General features: G+C 34.3%; 3 protein-coding genes across 5 annotated transcripts in view; all 3 read right to left on the bottom strand.

Annotated features, from left to right (window-relative positions):
• Positions 1-159: 159 nt before the first annotated feature.
• On the bottom strand, positions 160-4,607 carry LOC113240261 (zinc carboxypeptidase-like). The gene is made up of 5 exons (XM_026477518.1): positions 4,321-4,607; positions 3,064-3,475; positions 2,136-2,247; positions 1,334-1,554; positions 160-234 (listed from the first exon to the last, which is right to left on the bottom strand). Exons 1-5 carry the CDS (start codon positions 4,605-4,607, stop codon positions 160-162), a joined length of 1,107 nt encoding a protein of 368 aa, XP_026333303.1.
• Positions 4,608-4,905: 298 nt separating this feature from the next.
• LOC113240295 (zinc carboxypeptidase-like) lies at positions 4,906-11,704 on the bottom strand. Of its 3 annotated transcripts, XM_026477560.1 has the most exons (7): positions 11,489-11,704; positions 11,042-11,158; positions 8,559-8,955; positions 7,472-7,592; positions 6,636-6,856; positions 5,746-5,830; positions 4,906-5,237 (listed from the first exon to the last, which is right to left on the bottom strand). In XM_026477560.1, the coding sequence occupies exons 2-7, from the start codon at positions 11,128-11,130 to the stop codon at positions 4,972-4,974; spliced, it is 1,179 nt and encodes a 392-aa protein (XP_026333345.1). In that variant the 5' UTR covers positions 11,131-11,158; positions 11,489-11,704; the 3' UTR covers positions 4,906-4,971. The 3 variants fall into 3 exon arrangements, with proteins under 3 accessions (XP_026333345.1, XP_026333344.1, XP_026333346.1); XM_026477559.1 differs by lacking the exon at positions 11,489-11,704 and having other exon boundaries at positions 11,042-11,273; XM_026477561.1 differs by lacking the exons at positions 7,472-7,592; positions 11,489-11,704 and having other exon boundaries at positions 6,636-6,758; positions 11,042-11,273.
• Positions 11,705-13,124: 1,420 nt separating this feature from the next.
• Positions 13,125-20,872, bottom strand: part of LOC113240297 (zinc carboxypeptidase-like) — an 11,602-nt gene continuing 3,854 nt past the window's right edge. The window contains exons 4-6 of the mRNA XM_026477564.1: positions 20,246-20,466; positions 19,073-19,157; positions 13,125-13,455 (exon numbers count right to left, since the gene is read on the bottom strand). Of these exons, the coding sequence (XP_026333349.1) occupies positions 13,193-13,455; positions 19,073-19,157; positions 20,246-20,466 (569 nt within the window). The 3' untranslated portion in view covers positions 13,125-13,192. The remainder of the gene's footprint in view (positions 13,456-19,072; positions 19,158-20,245; positions 20,467-20,872) is intronic.

Raw genomic sequence — 20,872 nt, 5'->3', positions numbered from 1 at the left:
AATGACTTCAATCGTCTTTTAATTTCGATTAAGCGTTCTGGCATATGTGGCCAATGGTTCAAAATACAAACGTTGGTATCAGACTCAAGTGCCTCACTGCTGTCATTTGCTAATCTTTATTTTCCCTTCTTTTAAGTACACAGGGATGATAATGTATCCCTAAGTGACTGCGGTGTTCGGTGTTCCAATACAGTCCTTGGAGAATTCGTTCGTGTCTATTTCGTGCCCAAAGACCTGCACAACGGTAGATTTCAAAGCAACCACAGATATTGTATTCGAGGTATCAACTAGGGCAACATATCTACCACTTTAAGATACTATAGGCACTCCTTATACAGAAGAAGAATCGATAAGAAGGATGAGATTATTAGGATCGATAAGAATGTCAGAAAAGATTTTTTTATTCATACTGTTCTATTCTTCATTGTCTTTCGTTTCGCTACACGATATTTTATCCTAATTAACTAGCAAGGTATTTTAAGCATATTTATATTTAATATCGGAGTCAGTATAAACCGTATAACATTAAACCGGCCACTATGATTAGCATCACGGCTGGTCAAAGCCATAAAGTAAAGTTTTACGTGCACTCAAGAAGAGTAACCTGAAATTTATTATAATGACTCGAGAGATCCATTAGAAGAATTTTTTCACATGTAAATTATGTCGTCAGTGTTTTGTAGAAAGGACGAAAGCGCTATTTCGAAAAATAAACTTCAATTTTGGTTTTAATTAAGTTTAAGTTTTATAATTGAATTAAAACAGGACATATATTAAAACAGTCGTGAAAACTAAACCGTGCTCACCTGTTTTCATTTTTCGAAATGGTTCTTTCGCCTTTTCTACAAAACACCCATGATCTATGTTATGCTTTGATGCTTATTGTATTGGAATAATACTGTATTGTCTATACTGAAACAGTGACTCTTATATTACAGTCCAGATAATACATTAAAAAAAAATTTAAATAGCATAGTTAGTAACTACTACTTTAGTAACTACTATCAAGTCCTAACTACTACGTTAGGACTAGATTTTCATTCAAGTGATTTGGGGTTGTTTCGATTCCACCTTTGTCGAAAGAAAAAAGATATATTACAAGTTAACTATGAAATTGGCAATGATAATGATGTAAAATACATTAAATTTAATGACCTCGTCCAACGGTTGGCACTGTAAGCACTGGATGAATGCAAATTTGGAAAAAACTTTTCGAAATTGGTTCTAATTTGGGCGTAGTAGTGTTATGAAGTGGATTCCGTTGCCCTAGCATTCATAGTACAGGGAACTCCTCAGCTTGAGACCAAGAAATGACATCAAAACAAAATCTTACCATATCACCGTAATTATCAGCTTCCAGAACATCAGTACCAGTCACATGACTGAAAGGTACTAGAATCATCTGATAGAATGAATGGAAAGCGATGTAGTAAATGAAGTTTCCTTGAGAAGTCAATAAGCGGACGTGATCGCTGATCGCTTTGGTTTCCAGTTCTGATGAAGGAGATGGACCCGCGTAGTTGTTTGAACACGGATTACTGGAAGCGCTGACAGCTGAATATAAAATTTCATATAAAGGTTGGTTTAATTATCATCTATCAATCACGTAATCAAGGTTTAGGCAATTGTTCAAATGTTGTGAGCTTTAGTTAGTGCAAACAAGGAAGTGCTCTTAAAATGGCCAAATAATACAATAGTTTTCGTACATTTTAATTATATGAAATGAAAGGTTCGTTTTGCTGTAGTCGAAATTAGCATCCAAATTATTAAATAATTTGTAGACAATTCATAATTAAATTGCATAATTTGTTAGTTAGTCAATGCTACTACAATATTGATAATTTTTTACTCGATAATATAAAATGTAAAATTTAAGTAATTTTTTTGACTTTGTATTTTTTATAATTTATAATTATAGTCTATTTACGCTACTGTGTAAATTTAATTCTAAATGCATGCTATGTCAAAAGTGAAATAAGAAGTGTAGAATATATCACGCCAGATTTTGATGACATACACGATCTTATACAATATATAATACACCTTCATTGTAAAATACATAATTCAACGAATAAATATCTTGTGTTCTTGTATAAATCGCAATAAAATAGATTAATTAGAAGCGTACTACTTACTCATCCAAAAGAAATCGAAGTTTCGATTCAGATCAATCCCGTTACCTATATCGCTGTCCGCCGAACAATTGACATAGTTGGTTGGATTGCGGTTTTTCCTCCACATACGGGTCTGCAACCAGGATTCTAGATTAAAACGTTTTACGTCTACAAACCACAAGAAATTAACGAAACAAAGAAATTAAATGTTGACTACGATGCTAAATAGCAAACTACAAAAAGCTCGTAAAATTAACGATTAAATTGAACTGACTCTTTTTTACATTGAGAGACAGGACAAAAAAGTTGTGCGCTTGATGGTAAGCGACACGGCTATCCATGACAGGTGATGACAGTTGCAGTGCCACTTGGAGCTTTAAATCACAAAGATCTAAGAGTCATTGCCACTGCACCCTGGGACGTAAATTTACAAGTCTCATACGCCCGTAATTTCACCATCACCCTTACTCTTTAAAACAGGTACACAGTAATGCTCAGATTACTGCTTGACAGCAGAAATAATAAAGTGGCAGTACTTCCCTGGTCGAATTTTATCACGAGAAGCTGTACTGATACTAAGTATTTCTAGTTTTCTACCTTTTATTTACATTTTTAATAAAATACCTTTACCATCTGCTGCAGCGTTAATTTATGAAACCGAACTAGGTTAAAAAGTCAATTTACTTTGTGATACTTCTACACTAGGTGGAACGTCGATTTCCTTCCGAAGCGCAGTCTTTTTATTTTTCTTTTTTCACGGTTTGCGGGCGTAAAAACTTACAACTGAATATTTTTCTCGTACACTTAATACTACTACTTTTGTCCTCAATTATATCAGACCACATGTACAAAATGTAGACATGGTTACTACTTATAAATTTGTATTTTATATACTTGTTTCATCAGTTAAGGAAGTTAAAAGATGTGATGTAAGTAATGAAAAACTTACATCCGTAAACGTATAAGTATAACCATCAGGGTTAACTACAGGAAAGATATGCCAAACGAAAGCTTCTGCCATAGATCTGACAGTACTATCGGTACTTGTTAAGAATTCTTTAATAATCCACGTGACAGTAGCTGGAGATATCCATTCCCTTGCATGTATACCACCTTCAATCATTCCAATCAACGGTTTGTCACTTCTTTGATCCGGTTTGAAGTCTATAATGATTCCTCTGATATCCCTGCCTTCATATGAAGTGCCAATAGTTTTCAGAGTGACAACATCGGGGTATAATTCTTTGAGCTCGTCAAGCCATGCGTAGATTTCTTCAAGAGGATGGTAATGAGTCCAAGTAAAAGAGCCTAGAGTGGCTCTTTCAGTAGATTGAGATGGTTGCATTTGGGCGTCAATAAGACTGAAAGAGATTTGAGTTGTAGTCAAGAAATTATGGAACAACAAATAGTGAAGAGTATTGGAGTGACAAAAAGTCCGTGCGGTTTTTGCTTCTAGTTGACTTTAAACAAGCAAAATAACTTTCTTCTTAAAATGTTGCATTGTCTAAGATCCTAATGTTGTGACGTGCATTTTAAAAATAGGTGGGAAACTTTTTAGTTTATAATTATTGAAAAACGCCCATGACAGGTGAATCGTAACTGCTTCCGTGGCCGAACGGTTACCATGCCGGACTGCCACGCAGAGGTCCCAGGTTCGATTCCCGGGCCGGGAGAAATAGTTGTATGGCCTACAATTATTTCTCTCGTGAGTTTGAGTGTAATTTGTGGTTGTCTATGTGTGTGTCCATGGCACCCGCGTCACAGGGTTTCTCTAGTGCGGGGCTATGTTGAGTGTGTGCGTTATTATTATTATTATTATTACTATTATTATTATTATTATCGTAAAGGTGTCAAATTCCATCATGATAATGCCATATCTATGGTAATGCCTAACCACCATATCTTTACGAACGTCAAAAACCGTCACAAACTATTGCAACCGCCCTTTCAGATTTCCACATATAAACTGCACGCACATTTTGACCAACCCAATATTTGAATTGATAAAGTACGAATTATATTATTTATATCTCAATAAATACAGGAATTTGTGCGTGTTTTATCTGATGGGCAATATATTTAAATTTATTACCGATAAATATGTTGAGTTTGTGCGTGTGAGCATTATTATAAATTTATACTTATTGTTTTAAAAGATCCCCAGTAGTGCTTTTCTATTTAATGGTAATACCGAAATACTACTTACTCTTGAACATTTTCAATACGTAACGTCGCGTCCAGTCCAACACTTTTGCTGTACTTTAGAAAACCCATTTCTTTTTCAGGAGCAACCATGATCCTAACATCACTTCCAATCTCAAACAGATCAGTCCAGAAATCGAAACTGTAATCACTTTTACGCAAATCGTTCAAAATTTGAACTTGCGCCTCATATTTGGGCACTACACTGTATACTTTATAGCCGTCATAGGTCTTTGCATTTAATGCTATTACAAACCCCAGAAGAGCTACAACAATTTTTAAATAAATCATTTTATCTAAAACATTGACTGCTTTATTCAATATTTCAGAAGGAAATAAAGAACAAATACTAAAATTTACAGGCAAAGTTATCAATAACCGTATAAATAATCCTTACTATGGTAATGAAACTTTAACAAGTATCGTAAAATTTTACAATTGTTTATCTATGATTATGATTCTTTATTATTTTAGCAATATCTGACTTATTAGGTAACGCTATTTGCTATATATACGATATATTATAAAATATGGCAAAAATAAAAAAACATGCTTTAACAAATTATCTTTATTACAAAAAAAATGCAAGTCGTGTTTTACCTTCACTGTGCGTTTAATTCGATGAACGAAAAATGTTTCATTTATGTTAATTGGTTTATCTCAAGTAACCGACAAACAAAACTGCTAAAATGATCAAAGCGTTGAATTTCAATACGTATCCATTAGACCGGTAGTAGTTCAATTGTCGTGTTACTCTATCTAACTCGACAAGAGAATCCATTACTTCTTCATTGTTAGATATGATCTGTTCTGGTGGAAGAAGAAATCCGTAGGCACCGAGATCTCTTAATTCGTAAAGATACACTATTGGAATGTCGGCTACACCTCTGGCCCAATCAAAGCTTCCTCCGCTTGTTTCATCTGCAACAAATACTAAATTAGAATGTTTTTTGGAACGTTTAACTCTTCAATATTTTTTGATAACCATTGTCTAAATGTAACTTTTTGTTGAGAATAGCTTCTTGTTGTAAGCAAGTTTAAGACGGTTTTGTATAGAGAACTAAATCCAAACGACAGGCTGGAGTCGTAACGCAGAAGGGAGGTCTGTTGAGACAGACTCATAAAACTAGAATGATCCGAATGCTTACACTTCAAGAGCTGATTGGAAATGACACAGAGGAGGTGAGTTTGATGGAAACCATTGTCAAGCACTGTGTGGCTTAGGCTAATAGAAAAATGGCAAGATATTAAAATTTTGACATCAATGTGTAATTGAAAATGATAACTCAAAAATTACATGACGAGGAGCATGAGAAAAAAGTGCGATGGAGAGTGTATTTGAATTATAATATCATTGTCTTGAAATCACAAAATTGTAGTTCTATCCCGACAAGTGTTATTTTTAACTGATATTTGGAAAATTACTTACATAAAATTTCCTTAGAAGTTCCGACAACGTAAGTCGTATTATGTCTAGCTGTCAGTTTGTCCATCGCTTTAATGATTATTTCGTGCTGAAATCATACAATGTGATACTAAAACTTACGTGAAGAATTTCTTATTTTTAGCTTTTTGTTATATTGGAGTTTAATTATTGTTATTTTTACATCCAAATAATTAAAAATATTTTTATTTTTTATTTTTGTTGAATTGATATTCAATTATTTTTTTGTGAAAGTATTCCACTAGTTTGTTATAATTATTAATACAATGATAGAACACTCAGAAAAAATTCCTTCGATCCGGCCGGATTCAAACCGACGTCTTCTAGCTTACCGTGCCAGTCGCTATACCAACTAACCCACGGAACGAACCAGCGGACTTCACGATTTATTCTGTGTTTGTGTTGTATCTTTGTATTTGGTTTTTTCAACGACTTTTTAGTCGTAGCGCCATCTATGAGAAATCTATGAAAGTTTTATCATCCAGTTAGACATCTTTCCAGTTACTAGCCCTGGCGAGAGATGTCGCTATTCACTGTATTTTAGAGATATCTAACTGGGTGATAAAACTTTCATAGATTACTCATAGATGGCGCTACGACTAAAAAGTCGTTGAGAAAACCAAATACAAAGATACGACACAAGAACATAGAAGAACTCGTGAGGTCCGCGCTGGTTCATTCCGTGGCTTAGTTGGCAAAGCGTCTGACACGGTAAGCTAGAAGACGTCGGTTCGAATCCGGCCGGATCGAAGGATTTTTGTCTGAGTGTTCGATCTTTGTATTAATAATTATAATATTTTTATTTTCATTCTTTTTTTATTACTACTTTGTTCATTGTTGAATCAATATGTTTTTTCTAGTAAATTATAACTCACCAAGTCTCCATAATTAGGCACTTCTAAAACATCACCTTTTTCGACATGACTGTACGGAATCAACACCATCTGACTAAAGGAATGGAAAGCCAAATAATAGATCAAAGTGCCTTCCTGTTGAAGCTGGTAGACAAAATTGATGATGGATAACGTTTCCAGTTCTGAATTTGGTGAACCACCCGGGAATACTAGTGAACAAGGATCTGGTGAAACTCCTACAGCTGTTGGAAATATGAATGTGTTAATTTTGTACGGTGATAGAAAACATAGTGCTGATGACCTGTATGTCGAATAATGTTCACAGCCTACAGAAAAGTATAATTTCCAACCTATATTGGACAAGCGCGGGGGACGTACGTTACTTATGCACAGTGAAGCACTGTGGGACATAAGATAAGACAGTCTTATCATTTGCGTAGAATCTACTTTAGAGATTTAAACTTAAGATTAACAATTTAAATGAAGTTTACGTCGTTTGTATCTGAAACCCAAGGAAGTGATAATTAAGTACACCAAATTTATTTTTTTCAGAAATCATACAACCTCCATCATACCAGTGTATAATCATTTAAATGTATCGATTTCACTCTTCATTTTGATAGTCGATCTTGTCGAGTAGACAGGTACCTGGATTTATAACAATAAATGTACTTAACGTCCCGCAAATAAATATTATCGATGTTATCTGTAAAATATTTGGTAAATACCGAACGTAAAAAAATTATAATGATAAATTTAATCTTTAGATAAGTTGTCGATAGGTATTAACATTAACCCACTATCTGGTAAAATAGGTATACCTTATCACCTAATTGGAATAAAATGATTATCCTTACTGTTCCATTGGAAACCAAAGTTTCTGTTAAGGTCAACACCATTACTTAAATCATCTGCTACATTTGTTGCAGCACATGATGTAAAATGTTCAGTATTTCTATTCTTTCTCCACATTCTGTTCTGAAAACATTATATTTTATCGTTTAGTTAAGTAAGTCATCTTATGTAAATATTAAAATACAATAGCATGTCATAACGGGACGCTACATGCGTCGATGCATTGGCCTCATTATACCTTCAGACCACATGGAATGGCTCCGCAGATGGACTGAGTTCTTTCCAATTTAAAAAACCAAAGGTAAGATCGACTCCTTACTTTGGATCTGAAATACTGGATCTATGGAATTTCAATGCCTTTTTGTAGAGAATGATTATTAAAAAAGTCATGAATGTATTATCATATCATACAACAGCTAGCAGCTACTATGCCAATTGGATTAACATAGCTATACAAAGGGATAACTCAATTTCAGCCTTTTAATGTAGTCCCATTCCAAGTGTTTAAACTGCGAATGTATTTGGTTTTCTCCATTGACTTACAAATAAATGGACGACGGATCTAATACAAAAACCACAAAAAAAATGTCCCAAGTCAACCTATTTAAACGTAGTGACATGTAAAGGAATATGAAAAAGCTAAAACGTTGAATTTGAAATTGTAATGTCATCGCAGTACTGTCTAATTTTGCTTGCTTCGCTGTCAGTCGAACAAACGAAGACTAATATATATACTAATAGTATACGATTTTAACGCCCTATAAGTTCGGACACTTTTTAGCGCGGACCCGATGTCCATATAATTGTAAGTTAATGTTTTTCTCGATGGCTAGACATAGGAAATGAAACTATATTTTTCAGTTCTTAACCGCGTATATTTGTTTTTTCAAACAACCCAACATTTAGAGCTTTTTATATGCTCCGTCAGGTTAGTTACGAATGGTCACGATCGTGGTTAGTTGGATAAAAAGAGTTTCATTTCCAGTTTCAGTTTTAAGGTTAAGTTTTAAGTCTGTTAATAATCTTAGTTTTTTATATCTCATTTTTTTTTAATGGTTTATTGCTACTCAACTCGTATATCATACTTACATTAGTAAAAGAATATTCATAGCCATCAGGGTTCACGACAGGGAAGATGTACCAGACGACATTTTCAGCCATAGACCTTATATCAGGATTACTACTTGTCAAAAACTCATTTATAACCCAAGTCATAGTAGCAGGGGAAATCCATTCTCTAGAATGTATACCGCCTTCCAAAAAACCAATAACAGGTTTGTCTCGTTTCATAAAGTCGATTTTAACACCTTTAATATCTCTGCCTTCAAAAGTAGTACCAATGTTTACTATAGAGGCAATGTCAGAGTGTTCGCTGACGATGTTTTCAAGCCATTCGTTGATTTCGTCCAAGGTTTGGTAATACTCCCAGGCGTAATTATTGTTGAGACGATTAACTTTAGGTCTTTTCAGGGTTGCGTCTACGAGCCTGTAAGTTTTTATAAATAAAATGTTGAGCCAATATTATAACAGTATTATCATTATTACCTCAAGCCAATAAAAACTATTCTATCCGCTCACGCGATACATGCAGCCGTAGACGCATACCACACTTAGAGGTGCCGGTGATGTTTTTATACCGATTTATCGGATATCGAAGTTATAACAGGTAAAAGAACTAATTCTAATTGCTATTTCGGTAACTACTCTAGCAAACCATAAAGCTTTTAATGCCTGGCTCTGTCATTTAAAAAAATAAACAACTTCAAAAATACGTCATGACAATCGTGTGTGTTATTGTTTGGGCTGGTGATTTCGGTGTTTATTTATTGAAAACATACCGTAAGTAGCGTTTTTTAAGTTTACCCTGGATATAAATGTTTATAAACTATACTTTAAGGAGTAATTTCATGGTTAACGTTAGAACCACTCAAACGGAATATTATCATATTTACCCAGTACACCAAAAATTTCATTAGTGCTTTTTAAGTGCAGAATTTGCGGTTTATTACTGCATTTTATTTGAGATGTTTTTGTTGTAGTACGGAGGGTATTTATTTAGCAATGCAGAATAATAATTTTTATTTATAAAAACTTGTATTTAAACTGAATGCTTTTCTAATTTGCGAAACCAAATAGCCGCCATTTTGCGGTAGGAGGCGCGCATCGCGTGAGCAGTTATATAATGATTAGGAAATGTACACAATAGTTAAATACATTACAGAAGTATTATATATTCTGTAGAACCCCTAAATGATACACATTGCCGTTAACAAATTTATACATAAAATGTGTATGAAAATGTGTATGATCTGTAGTTCTACTAAAACCCAAATTTTATTTCTTTACTTTGATTAGAATATTTTTGTCAACACGTAATCAATGATTACAAGTTTGTTGATACCGCACCCTTGTTTGTAATATGGCCACATCTGCAAAATAAGAACTTTTCGGGAACGAAGCTAAAAAATTTAGAACGTAATGGACACGACATTATATTAGACATGTAACGAATAGATCGTCAAACGACATATAGAGATGTATTCTATAAGTAAAGGAATTTTCATGATAGGCGAATCCTAAAATTATCCGAAAGGTACCAAAAGATTGTCACATGGCCAATATTTTTTTTATAATATCAAGTGACAGAACGGAAAAGTCGTGCGCCTGATGGTAAGCGACACTCTTTTGTGACGGTGTGACCTCCTTGCATCGTTATCCCACCTTTTTATTTAAATTTCTTATTTTATTCTCACACTCGCATTTAAATTCAAATTTTGAATTGTTCCATTCTTTGCCTCACATCCTGATTTTGTTTCGTTCCATCGTCACTTCCTGTCCGATCGCGGTAGCGAACACATCTCTTCATATCTTTTGTACCTTTTACTAGTTACATTTGCACCGTTTACATTCTAAAGATCATAATACTATTGTTAAACCTGAATAAATACCTATAAAACTGAACTTTCAACTTTTGAACTACTAAACTTACTAAGTAAGATGTATGGAGGCTGCGGAGGCTACCACTACTACTACTACTTTCCATCCAACAGGCATTAACGCCTCTAGCACCAGCAGCCTTCTACACCTATAACAGTTGAAGTGCCACTCAAAGCATGAAATCGCAAAGGTCTTAGGAGCAGAGCCAATGCGCCCGTCACTTTGAGACATAAGTTGACAAGTCCCATGTAACTGTAATTTCACCAGCATTATTACCCTTCCAAACCGGAACGCAGTGATGTCCACATTACTGCTTGGTTGCAGAAATAGGTATGGTGGCACTACTTTCCTGGACGAACTCTTTCACCAGGAGCTGAAGTTAGATTTTTTTTGTGGTCGTAATTAGTTGATAACTTTCATATGTTTAAATTGGAGTGCTATAAAGTTCGCATATACGTAACTTGTTTCATGTTGTTTGTCTTATTTCTATTCACTTCATGTGATAAAATTGGTCACAGGTGGCTTAATCATGCCAAGGGTTCGTTCCTTGTATTTTTTATATCTACTTAAGATTTGTATTGTTTAGTGAAATAATTATCCGCACCAAATTAAGGGACAGAACATTTTTTACTTACTTTTGGACATCATCTACAACCATTTTTATTTTAACACCTTCACTTGTCAAGTGATCTTCAAATTCCTTCTGCTTGTCGGGCTTAACCATAATTTTGACTTCATGGTATTCCTGGATTCTGTCAGTCCAAAACGAATAATGTCCATTTAGGTTGAGGTCCATCAATAATTTCACTTCTTTCTCATTTGTCGGTATTACATTATACACTTTAAAATCTTTGTAACTCACGTACTCTGCATTTGTAAAAACAAATGCTATAAGCAAAACTAATATTCTACAAAACATATTGTTCACCTTCTACACTTACAATGTAAATTACAAAATGATATTTAAAGGGAATAAACTGATAACTGAATATTTGACAACGTCATCTTTATCTTTAGCGATTAGATATAAGTGTAAATATAGTTAATAAAATAATAATGTGCTAAACAACTACACCACTTACTTGGTCTTAGACTTGAGAATTCCCAGTATTGAGAGTAGAGTATCAGAGCGACGAGATTGACTCCGCGGCACTACCCATAACGCACAGACCTCAAATTCAGCGCAAATGGTAGGGTTATCAAAAAGTTATCGAAAACGTAATCCCAAGGCAAACAATAAGCTGTTATAAATGAGGGGCGTAAAGTTTGGTGGAGTATTGCATGGCTAACTGGAACTCCCTTACTACGTCCAGGAATAAAACTACGATTTTGGGAAAGAAGTAGAGAAAGTTCAGAGGTAGCGCACAAGGGTATGGAAAGAGTTATGCTCGGAGTCGCCCTGTAAGACCGAAAAATTAATGCGTGCATCCGAAATAGGACGAAAGTTAAAGAAGTCATAGCAAAGAAAAAGTGGACATGGGCTGGGCACATTGCGTGAATGGACAAGAGGCGCTGGACAAGGCGAGTACTAGAATCTAGAGTGGACATCAGAGGGTGCGACAGACCACCGTAGCGTTGGATGGACTCATCCAGTCCTGACACAAGATCGCTAAGAGTGGAAGAAGAGGAAAGATGCCTTCAGTTACGAATAGAACACAAAAAGGCCGCCATGTTGATGTTGATTCGTAAAGAAAGGATTTAATGTGAAGAAATTTGACAGTTCATAATTTTGACAAACTTGGCGGGACATTATCGCGCCCTATTTTGATATAACTATATTTAATGATCCTTCCCGTTGAATGTAAGTGCAGAATTTACAAAAAGAACTCACTTTTTCCTTCTAACCTGTCCTTGCGGCCTGTCTCAAGTGGTGGACAAGGCTAAAATGTGCTTCTTACAAGCAAGATTTACAATACATGAGAAATCAACAATATTACAAAGCTTAATATTTATAATCAAGGACCAAAGATTGAAAATAAAGTTTAACAAATAATGCCTTATGGAAAATGATCACTTTACAACTACATAAAATAATACTACATAACGTCATCTCAGGGTAAATACTTCGTATGTGATTTCTATGTAATTATTCACGACGAAGAAAAAATGTGGTGTCAAATGAAGTAAACACAATATTGTTAATAGTTAACATTTTAATTTGTTGAATTATACGATTTTCAGATGCTATATAATGTTAACAATTATTTGAGAAAGAGGTTTGTTTCAACAAAAATGTGAGCATTGCTGCGTTCTGGTTTTTAAGGGTGGTGGTGAAATTACAGGCACATGGGACTTATCAATTTATGTTTCATGCGACTGAATAGGCATCTTCTGGGCAAGCTCGTCCCATCGTAGATATTATCTTTGCTCCTGAGCTAGGTAATGGTCAAGAACAAGTCTATTTAATTTAAAAAAAGTATTATAGTGTATGCGATTGATACATTAAGAAGATGAAGTGGTTAATTGAGTCCAGAAACGCCTGGAATCAGGTTTGCCCCAACGAAAATTCACCGTCCGAACCCTAAAATTCAAAGGACCTGGGATAGAAATAATACAAAGGGATAAAGCTGCCAGCATCTTGGGCACCTTGCCGCATGGCCCCAATTTTATTCGTATAATTTAATCCTAGTCTTACTTTCTAGTGCATTTAAGCTTTTATTGTACTTATCTTACTTTTCTTTTCATGAAAATAAAATAAGACTTTATGATGACCAGAAATAATTATATATTGTGAACAAAATAGGTCACTTATACATGTAATATTAATGTATCGCTAAATTACACAATCATAACAATCTTGCAATATATACAGCAAAAGAAATAACGAAAATAGAATGATTAATAAATGAAGCATCATTATAATATTTCAAGTTCTTGGTCACCCTGTCCATTTCTAACATGAAGTCCATGATTTCTAAACTATTGGGGATAATTTGTTCTTGCGGTAGAAGGAAACCGTATTGTCCAAGGTCCCTAAGCTCGATGAGGCACGTAAAGGGGACTCCAACTTCATGTTTCACCCAGTCAAAACTTGTTCCGCTCATTGGATCTGAAAATTATTTACTTAAACTAATTTTGGATAGTATATTAATCAACTCCACACAAACGTAGCAGCGCGACTTGTATGCACGATGATTTTTTTACTATATATAAAAATGTTGACTAATCAAAGACGTAGAAAATTAACAGAGTAAAGAACATTGGTTTCAAAATAAATTTAGAATTTTTATTCAATTCTTATATAATTTTTCTTGGTAACTCTAAAGACAATTTTTGAGTTCCATACAATAACTCGCTGTCCCCAGTCTACAGTACCACTACTCTTCGATGGATATCTAAGAAATTATGTATGAAAGGCCTTACTAGCGTTATTTTTTATAAAGCGTCTCCATTTTATTCACCTCATGCCATCAAATTAATCATAATTAGTTTAATAAATTTAAATTTACCATTTAAAAAATAAAGAAACTTTGTCCCGATTTCATTTGAATTTGCCCCGTCAACTGAGTTACCAACAGAAATGCTTCACAATTATTTCACTAGATGCCAGTAATCTTCAATAACGAAACGCATATTCGTTTAGTTTTAAGATTATTCATTCTAGAAATTACTTGTTGCACTTTTTTGTACTTCGGTCGGTGACGAGCTCTGATAATAAGTGCGTGAGTTTATTCACCGTCCACGGAGTTACCAAAATTTTACCGATATGTACTTTTGAAATAGGTACTTATATTTTTAGAATATTCATACGTAAATAAGTTCTATCTTTTGTTTGCAGTACATAAATATATAGCATTATTGTATTTTATTGGATATTTCTTGAGCATTTGTTTAAAATGTCTCCGGCGTTACTGGTCTACTGCGTTACTGTAGAGGTAACTCCAAGGACAAAACGGTAACGCCAGAGATATTTTGTAGAGGATATTTAATAACTATTCTTACGATTTAACTTTCCCTTTCAGGATTAGTAATAATGGCATTAACTAACGCTGAGAAGCAGAAACGGTATCGTGAACGTCTGAAACAAAATAAAGAAAAATATGAAGAATCGAAAAAAAGGCATCGGGAACACTACCACAAAACTAAGCGTTTAGTAAAAGATTACACACCCAAGGAAAAACATAATGCAAACGTAATTTGGAAGTTGCTGAAACGAGATTATAGACAAAGAAAAAAAAAATTTACAGAATATTTTATAAGAAACTCCGCCAAGCTCACCCGCTTCAGAAATGGAACAGGGTCAGAATGTGATACCCGCTGCTGTAATGCCTCGCGAAGATATTGCGCCTCAACTGGGTTTGCACGCACCAGCTGCACGAGGTCGTAAAAAAGTCAGGAAAGACAGAAGCCAATTAATTATACCGAAAAAGTTGCGATCTCAAAAAACAAGTAGAAAAATGGAAGAAAAAGTATGAAGAATACAAGAAACGATTCTCAAGAGCCAGAGATAAAAAAAGAAAGAAAACAAGAGAAAGAAAACAATCCAAGAAAATTCAAGAAAAGGATCCAGAAATCAGGTGTCGTTACACACAGTCGTTGTCTATGCCAAAGGTAATGAGCAACAGCAATACAAAGCGCTTTCTTTTTGCTCAGTTTCGGCGTGCAACAATCACAGTCTGCTGCCATCTGGTCACACTTAGATCCAATCTTGCAATGGATCGAAAACCATCAGAAGCAAGTTAATACGGTGCATTTCTTTTCCGACGGACCGCCGACACAGTATCGTCAGAAGCAAAATTTCTACGATCTTTGTATTAATAATTATATCAAATCCAGAGTCAGCAAGCTCAATTGCCAAAAGACATTGCTCGTTTGGTTGGAACTAACTTGGAACTTGGAACTGGTATTTTGTGAAAATGTTCACAAAATATTCACGCATACTCGACATCACCTGAAATACAGACAATCCTGTTGTTTTTGTGATTCTGCGAAGAGAGGTTTCTGCAAATGCTTTAATCCTCAGAGCTACTTCTTAAAAGTACAAGGCGAAGACATCAAAAACAAAAGTAGACGAGAATCATCATCAGACGATGAATTTCCTCTGAGTGAGTTTGCAGCTCTCAGTGAGGTTCAGAATTTACTGTCTCTATTGGAGATTTTTTACACGTCAATGTTTACGATGACGATAAAAAAAGCTAAAATTATACTCATATGTTTGCAAAGCTTTATCGTCAGTAGAAGAAGATGGCGGGTTTAAAGTGATGTTCCTCAGAGTCATAAGTAAAGATGCTCAAAGATATCGCCTTGATGAGCAAGATGTTAGCTATGTTGAGTACGAAGATATTATAAAAATCTTACCGTCACCAGCAGTAGTTAAAAGAGGACATAGAATGTACTTTGAATTTGAGTCCGTAATTGATGTCTTCGAAAAATAATTTGTAAATAATTTTTGTGATCTCTTTATGTTTTATAGTCAGTTTCAATCAATTTTAGACGAAAAGTAAACAAAACGGTTTGGTTAAAATTCTAAAGCAATCTCTCAAGTCGAATAGGTAAGTAGTAACACTTTCACGTAAATTAAGATTTCGGAAATTTTGAATATGCTTTTATAAGTTATGTTAGGAAAACCGCTAGTATAATTTATTTAATTAATTAATCGATTTGTAGTTGTCATCACAATTGGCCATCACTAAAACGTCTGATCAGGTCAGTGACTTGTTTGTTTACGTTTTGTTTCAAATGGATTATATTGAAACGAAGTATAATACTAAGTTTTGAAGATTTTTTGTTCATTTTTTATAGAAATTCTCACATTTTTCTTTGATTGAAAGTTCCCAAAATAATATATTTTACTAATTTAACATAAGAATTGTCTATTGAGTTATATCTCTAAGGGGTTGCCAAAACTGTCTTAGGAGTTACTATATTTGTTTTTGGTGTTACCTTTTGTCCCTTACAAATATGATAGATCTTAATTATTCTTTTTGCTTTTTATTACACTTATAAGTTAATTCTCATTGCAAACATTTAAACACAATATTTTCGATAAGTTCTGTTGAAAATAATTATAAAAACCCTTTTTGAAAACTTTTTTGTCGCGTAATTAACATACCAATGTAATCAAATGTAACTCAGTAGACATTACTTTTAGAATAAATCTTATTAACAGTTCCTGTTTCAAAAGACTGAATATTACATTCTTTAGTTTAAGCAAGAGAGCGATAGATATGATTTTAGTTTCGAAATGTTGTTTTATTTTTATGAAAGGGTTTGCTGAAATTTGTAACGCAAGAGACATTATTCTCAAGGTCAGTTGTTTTTTGAATATTTCGCAAGGTAACGATTTTCTTTCGCTATACACATCGTTTTTCTAAAGTTAAGAATATTTGCTATAAGCCAGTAATTAAAAAAAAGTTCCTGTAAAATGGCATCGTGAATTGTGGGTTAAATAGTTGATCCGCCCGGTTATGTATATACAAACAAACATTTCTTTTATATTTCGTGACCATCTCTCATAATCCTCATAATCTCAAAATCCTGTTATGAAAATATCAATTTATGTACTGCAGTTCACAAAGGTTTACTGTGCAATACCTTAATATTTTCTAATTATGTTTTGCGAACTGTTTTTTTTTTTCAAATAATAGCAATTGACGGGACGAACAAGTCGTGCGCCAGATGGTAAGCTACACGGCTGTTTATAATAGTCGCAGTGCCACTCAAATTCGCTCATCAAAACCCAAAGGTCTGAGGGGCACTGCCACTGCGCCGTTCACCCTGAGGCATAAGTTGACAAGTCTCATGTGCCTGTAATTTCACCAGCACCCTCAAAACCGGAACACAGTAATGCTGACATTACTGCTTGGCAGCAGAAATAGGTAAAGCGGCAGTACTGCCCAAGACGAACTCTTTCGCAAGGAGCTGCCGCTGTTGGTGCAATTAGAATAATAACGTATCAAACCTACGCTCCTACATTTAGACTTTTAAATTAGACGGGAGTTACACTAGTTGTCTAAATTTTTCCGTAACACAGGTAAATTGAAAATGTAACGTTTCTGTTTAAACAAATAATAATAATTATTAAAGAATTATTATTATAATGTGTATTAAAGAGGGAATAATTACAAAAACAAAATTTTCTGGTTAAAATAAAACTAATGAACCTTATCAAAATCCTGGTCTAAAAGTACTTTCATTTAATAATTAATCAATCTATTAATTTATTGCACAGTATAAAGTTTATAACGAGCCTAAATAACATTTTATTTTATGATGTCCTGTAGTGGTAAAGCAAGACACGTTAAAAAAGGCAAAGTATTTCATAGTTGGAACAATGTATTTCAGAAACCAAGTCATTTACTGGAATGCAATGCAGAGTACATCAAACTTGATATTTTGGATCGTTCTTAAGTTAAACGGTATAGAGTTGAATTTAAATCTTAAGTTTCAAGCCCGATAAGCTCACAACCAGCACGAAGTTATTTGGGTGCCAATAAATTTACAAAGATATTGTTTTTGCAACAAGTGCGTTATGGTTGGTATTTCTTTGTATCAACGATATAAATATTATTAGAGAATAGATGCTTTCAACTTTTTAGTACTTGCTTTTATATATAATTTTTATTCCTATTATAAAGAATATTATATAATTCCTATCATAAAAAAATTAATAAAAGACCTCAAAAATGTGTTCATGTATTGTGCCACCCCATAACCCGGGATATGGGCTTGGAATACACTGGTGATTCTGTTTTTTTGACCCTGTATCAAGCCATACTTTTCTGTTCAAATAGTATCAAAATAATCTCAGTACAGAGTACTAAAAACCGACCTCAAAAGTCATTCATCCCCTAATTTACCATCCTTAGAGGTGGAATATTTTCGTCAAATTTAAATAGGACTACCTACTTCTGAGGTATCCTTTTTCCAACTAAAAGAGAATCTTCAAAATCAGTTCACAAATTCACCGGAGTTGTCGCGTAACATACATACAAAAAAAAATACTGTCGAGTTGAGAACCTTTTTTGAAGTCAGTTAATTAGCTATCGTGTTACATACTATGCACATTTCTTTCTTGAAGTTTACGTTAAATATAATTCACCGCCGATCTCTGACAGTGATTACTAATGTATCGAAATTAACTCTAGGGCAAGAGCATTATCTGAACGGGTCGGTCACACATTGACTATTTCATCAAAATGACCACATCAGCCAGGTCGTTAACCTTTTAAAATTTGATGATGCCCTGTACTTAGGTACAACTCAAACTCAGACGATCTTCATTTCACTATTTATTTGTTTATTTATTTATTTCATTACTAAGCAAATCACACTTTAAATCGTAAAATTGTTTTAACTCTACTACTCACTCGGAAGAATAAGTAAGAAACTCTAGGGGTTGGTCTTTGTAAATAAATATTTTACATACATTTATTATTTACAATATTTATTTCAAATATCATAGATCAAGACAACCTGTAGGAGCTAACCGGATCACTGCCGTGGATTTTTGTCATTCAAGTACGTAGTCTTTTTCATTATAGTATTAAATCTTTTAAATTCTACTTGAATAATGAAATGCGATTGGTTTTGGAAAAATTTGAATATCAACCAGTACCTTATTATAGAAACGTACGCGTTGTCGCTTAAATTCAAAAACAGTTTATTTTCAATCTTATTAATGTTCTGTTTGCCACCATTTTTTATAAATAAATTAATATACTTACATAATACGTCAACTGATGCACCAACCCTGTATTCTGTTCCAAAACGTTCCTTCGCTTTTTCTGCAGCACGTATACCAATCTCGAACTAAAATACAAATTAACGCATTAACATTGTAACCAAAAATACAATTTTGTACTTAATGTTGATGTTAGTGACAAAAAATCCAGCTTCCAATATTTGCAATTGTGGCTAAGAACCTAACCACATATAGACACTATGAAGTCCGTGCAACTGTATAAGATGCTCCACAACGCGAGTGAGAGAGATCAGACCCATATTAACTTCATCGTTATAATGGAAGGGCACTATTAACTGTGCAAGCAAGCCTGCACAGGGACCTTATCATTTACGTCCTGACCACAGATTTACAGAGACTTCATCCGGGGCTCACAGGCGCATTGGGTGAGCGACCTCGAGTGTACGTACAGCATCCTCCCTATTATCCAGTTAGGTACTGGTGCTGTTGGTTGAGCATCAACTCTCGTTGTGCATTGAACAACTAGCAGTTTCCACCGCTAACATTCTCTAATCTAAATTAGTAGTCCAATTTCCAAGTAGTTCAATTTTCCAAGTTTCCGCTTTGGTGATGGAGTCGCCGGCACGCAGTAAGAGAGACCAAAGAACAGTGCTATTGACTGCTGATACACAACAACCAAAATCCATAGCAATTGAAAGAACAGGAAAAGACAATCGAAGCGCAGCGTGCGAAGTTTTTTTTTGCGTACACTCAACTTGCATAATCTACGAAGGAAATTAGTCGAGCTTTACTCATGTATGACATTTTAAACTAGGACAGCTTTTTGTCAGTCAATGTACTCGAGTGGACTACGAGCGTACGTACAATGCACTGAGAGTACAGTACATTAACATCTTCAGGGTGCTGTTGGAACTGGTACGGTTTGTGAACCGATTTTGATGATTCTTTTTTTATTGGAAAGAGAATACCTCAGAAGTGGTCCCATTACAATTTGAAGAAAATATTCGACCTCCAAAGGTGGCAAAGTAGGAGGTGAATGACTTTTGAGGTCGGTTTTTTTTAGTTAGTACTCTGTACTGAGATTATTAACATTTTAATCTGACATAATTGAAGTTAAAGGTCATGTTAAGGCTAATCTGCAGAATTACGAAAAAAGAATCAACATTCCGACTAGTAGAAATTTATTACATCTTACCATGTCACCATAGTTTTCAGCCTCCAACAAGCCTGCGCTATCAACGTGACTATAAGGAATAACAATAAGTTGAGTGAAAGAATGAAAGGCGATGTAGTAGATAATTTCGCCTTGTGATTGCAGATTTAGAACATATTGCGCAATGTTACGCGATTCTATCTCGGAGAATGCCTGAGGTCCTGCAAAGGTGTTCGTACAAGGATTGTCAGAAGCACCAACAGCTGGAAAGAGCAGATATTTAATTAGTTGCAACTAACGGTTATTTTGATTAATCAAATAAACGCCATAAGATACTTTAGAGGTCGCATATTGGTCTTTGCGTTTTCTGTGTCCATAAAAAACAAGACCACTTATTCTTAAAATCCACATTGATAGTATTTTTTGATTTGTTTATCATTATTTTTGGACCTTACTCAGTAAATCTAGGAATGAGCTCATTGTAGACAATTAAATGCTTAAGATAGTTAGTTTTATATAAAGCAAACATTATTCTTTACTTTTACTGTTACATGTGCAGAGCCACATTTATCCCTAGTCTGTGAAACATATCTAGGTTAGTTCATTATTCGTTATCTGTAGCTTTTTTTTTTTTTTTTTTTTTTTTTTTTTTTTTTTTTTTTTTTTTTT

The sequence above is a fragment of the Hyposmocoma kahamanoa genome, unplaced genomic scaffold (genome assembly GCF_003589595.1).
Source record: "Hyposmocoma kahamanoa isolate Upper Pololo Valley unplaced genomic scaffold, ASM358959v1 129, whole genome shotgun sequence".
Lineage (NCBI taxonomy): Eukaryota > Metazoa > Arthropoda > Insecta > Lepidoptera > Cosmopterigidae > Hyposmocoma > Hyposmocoma kahamanoa.
The sequence above is the reverse complement of the archived record's forward strand: the minus strand, read 5'-3'. Positions and strand labels throughout refer to the sequence as shown.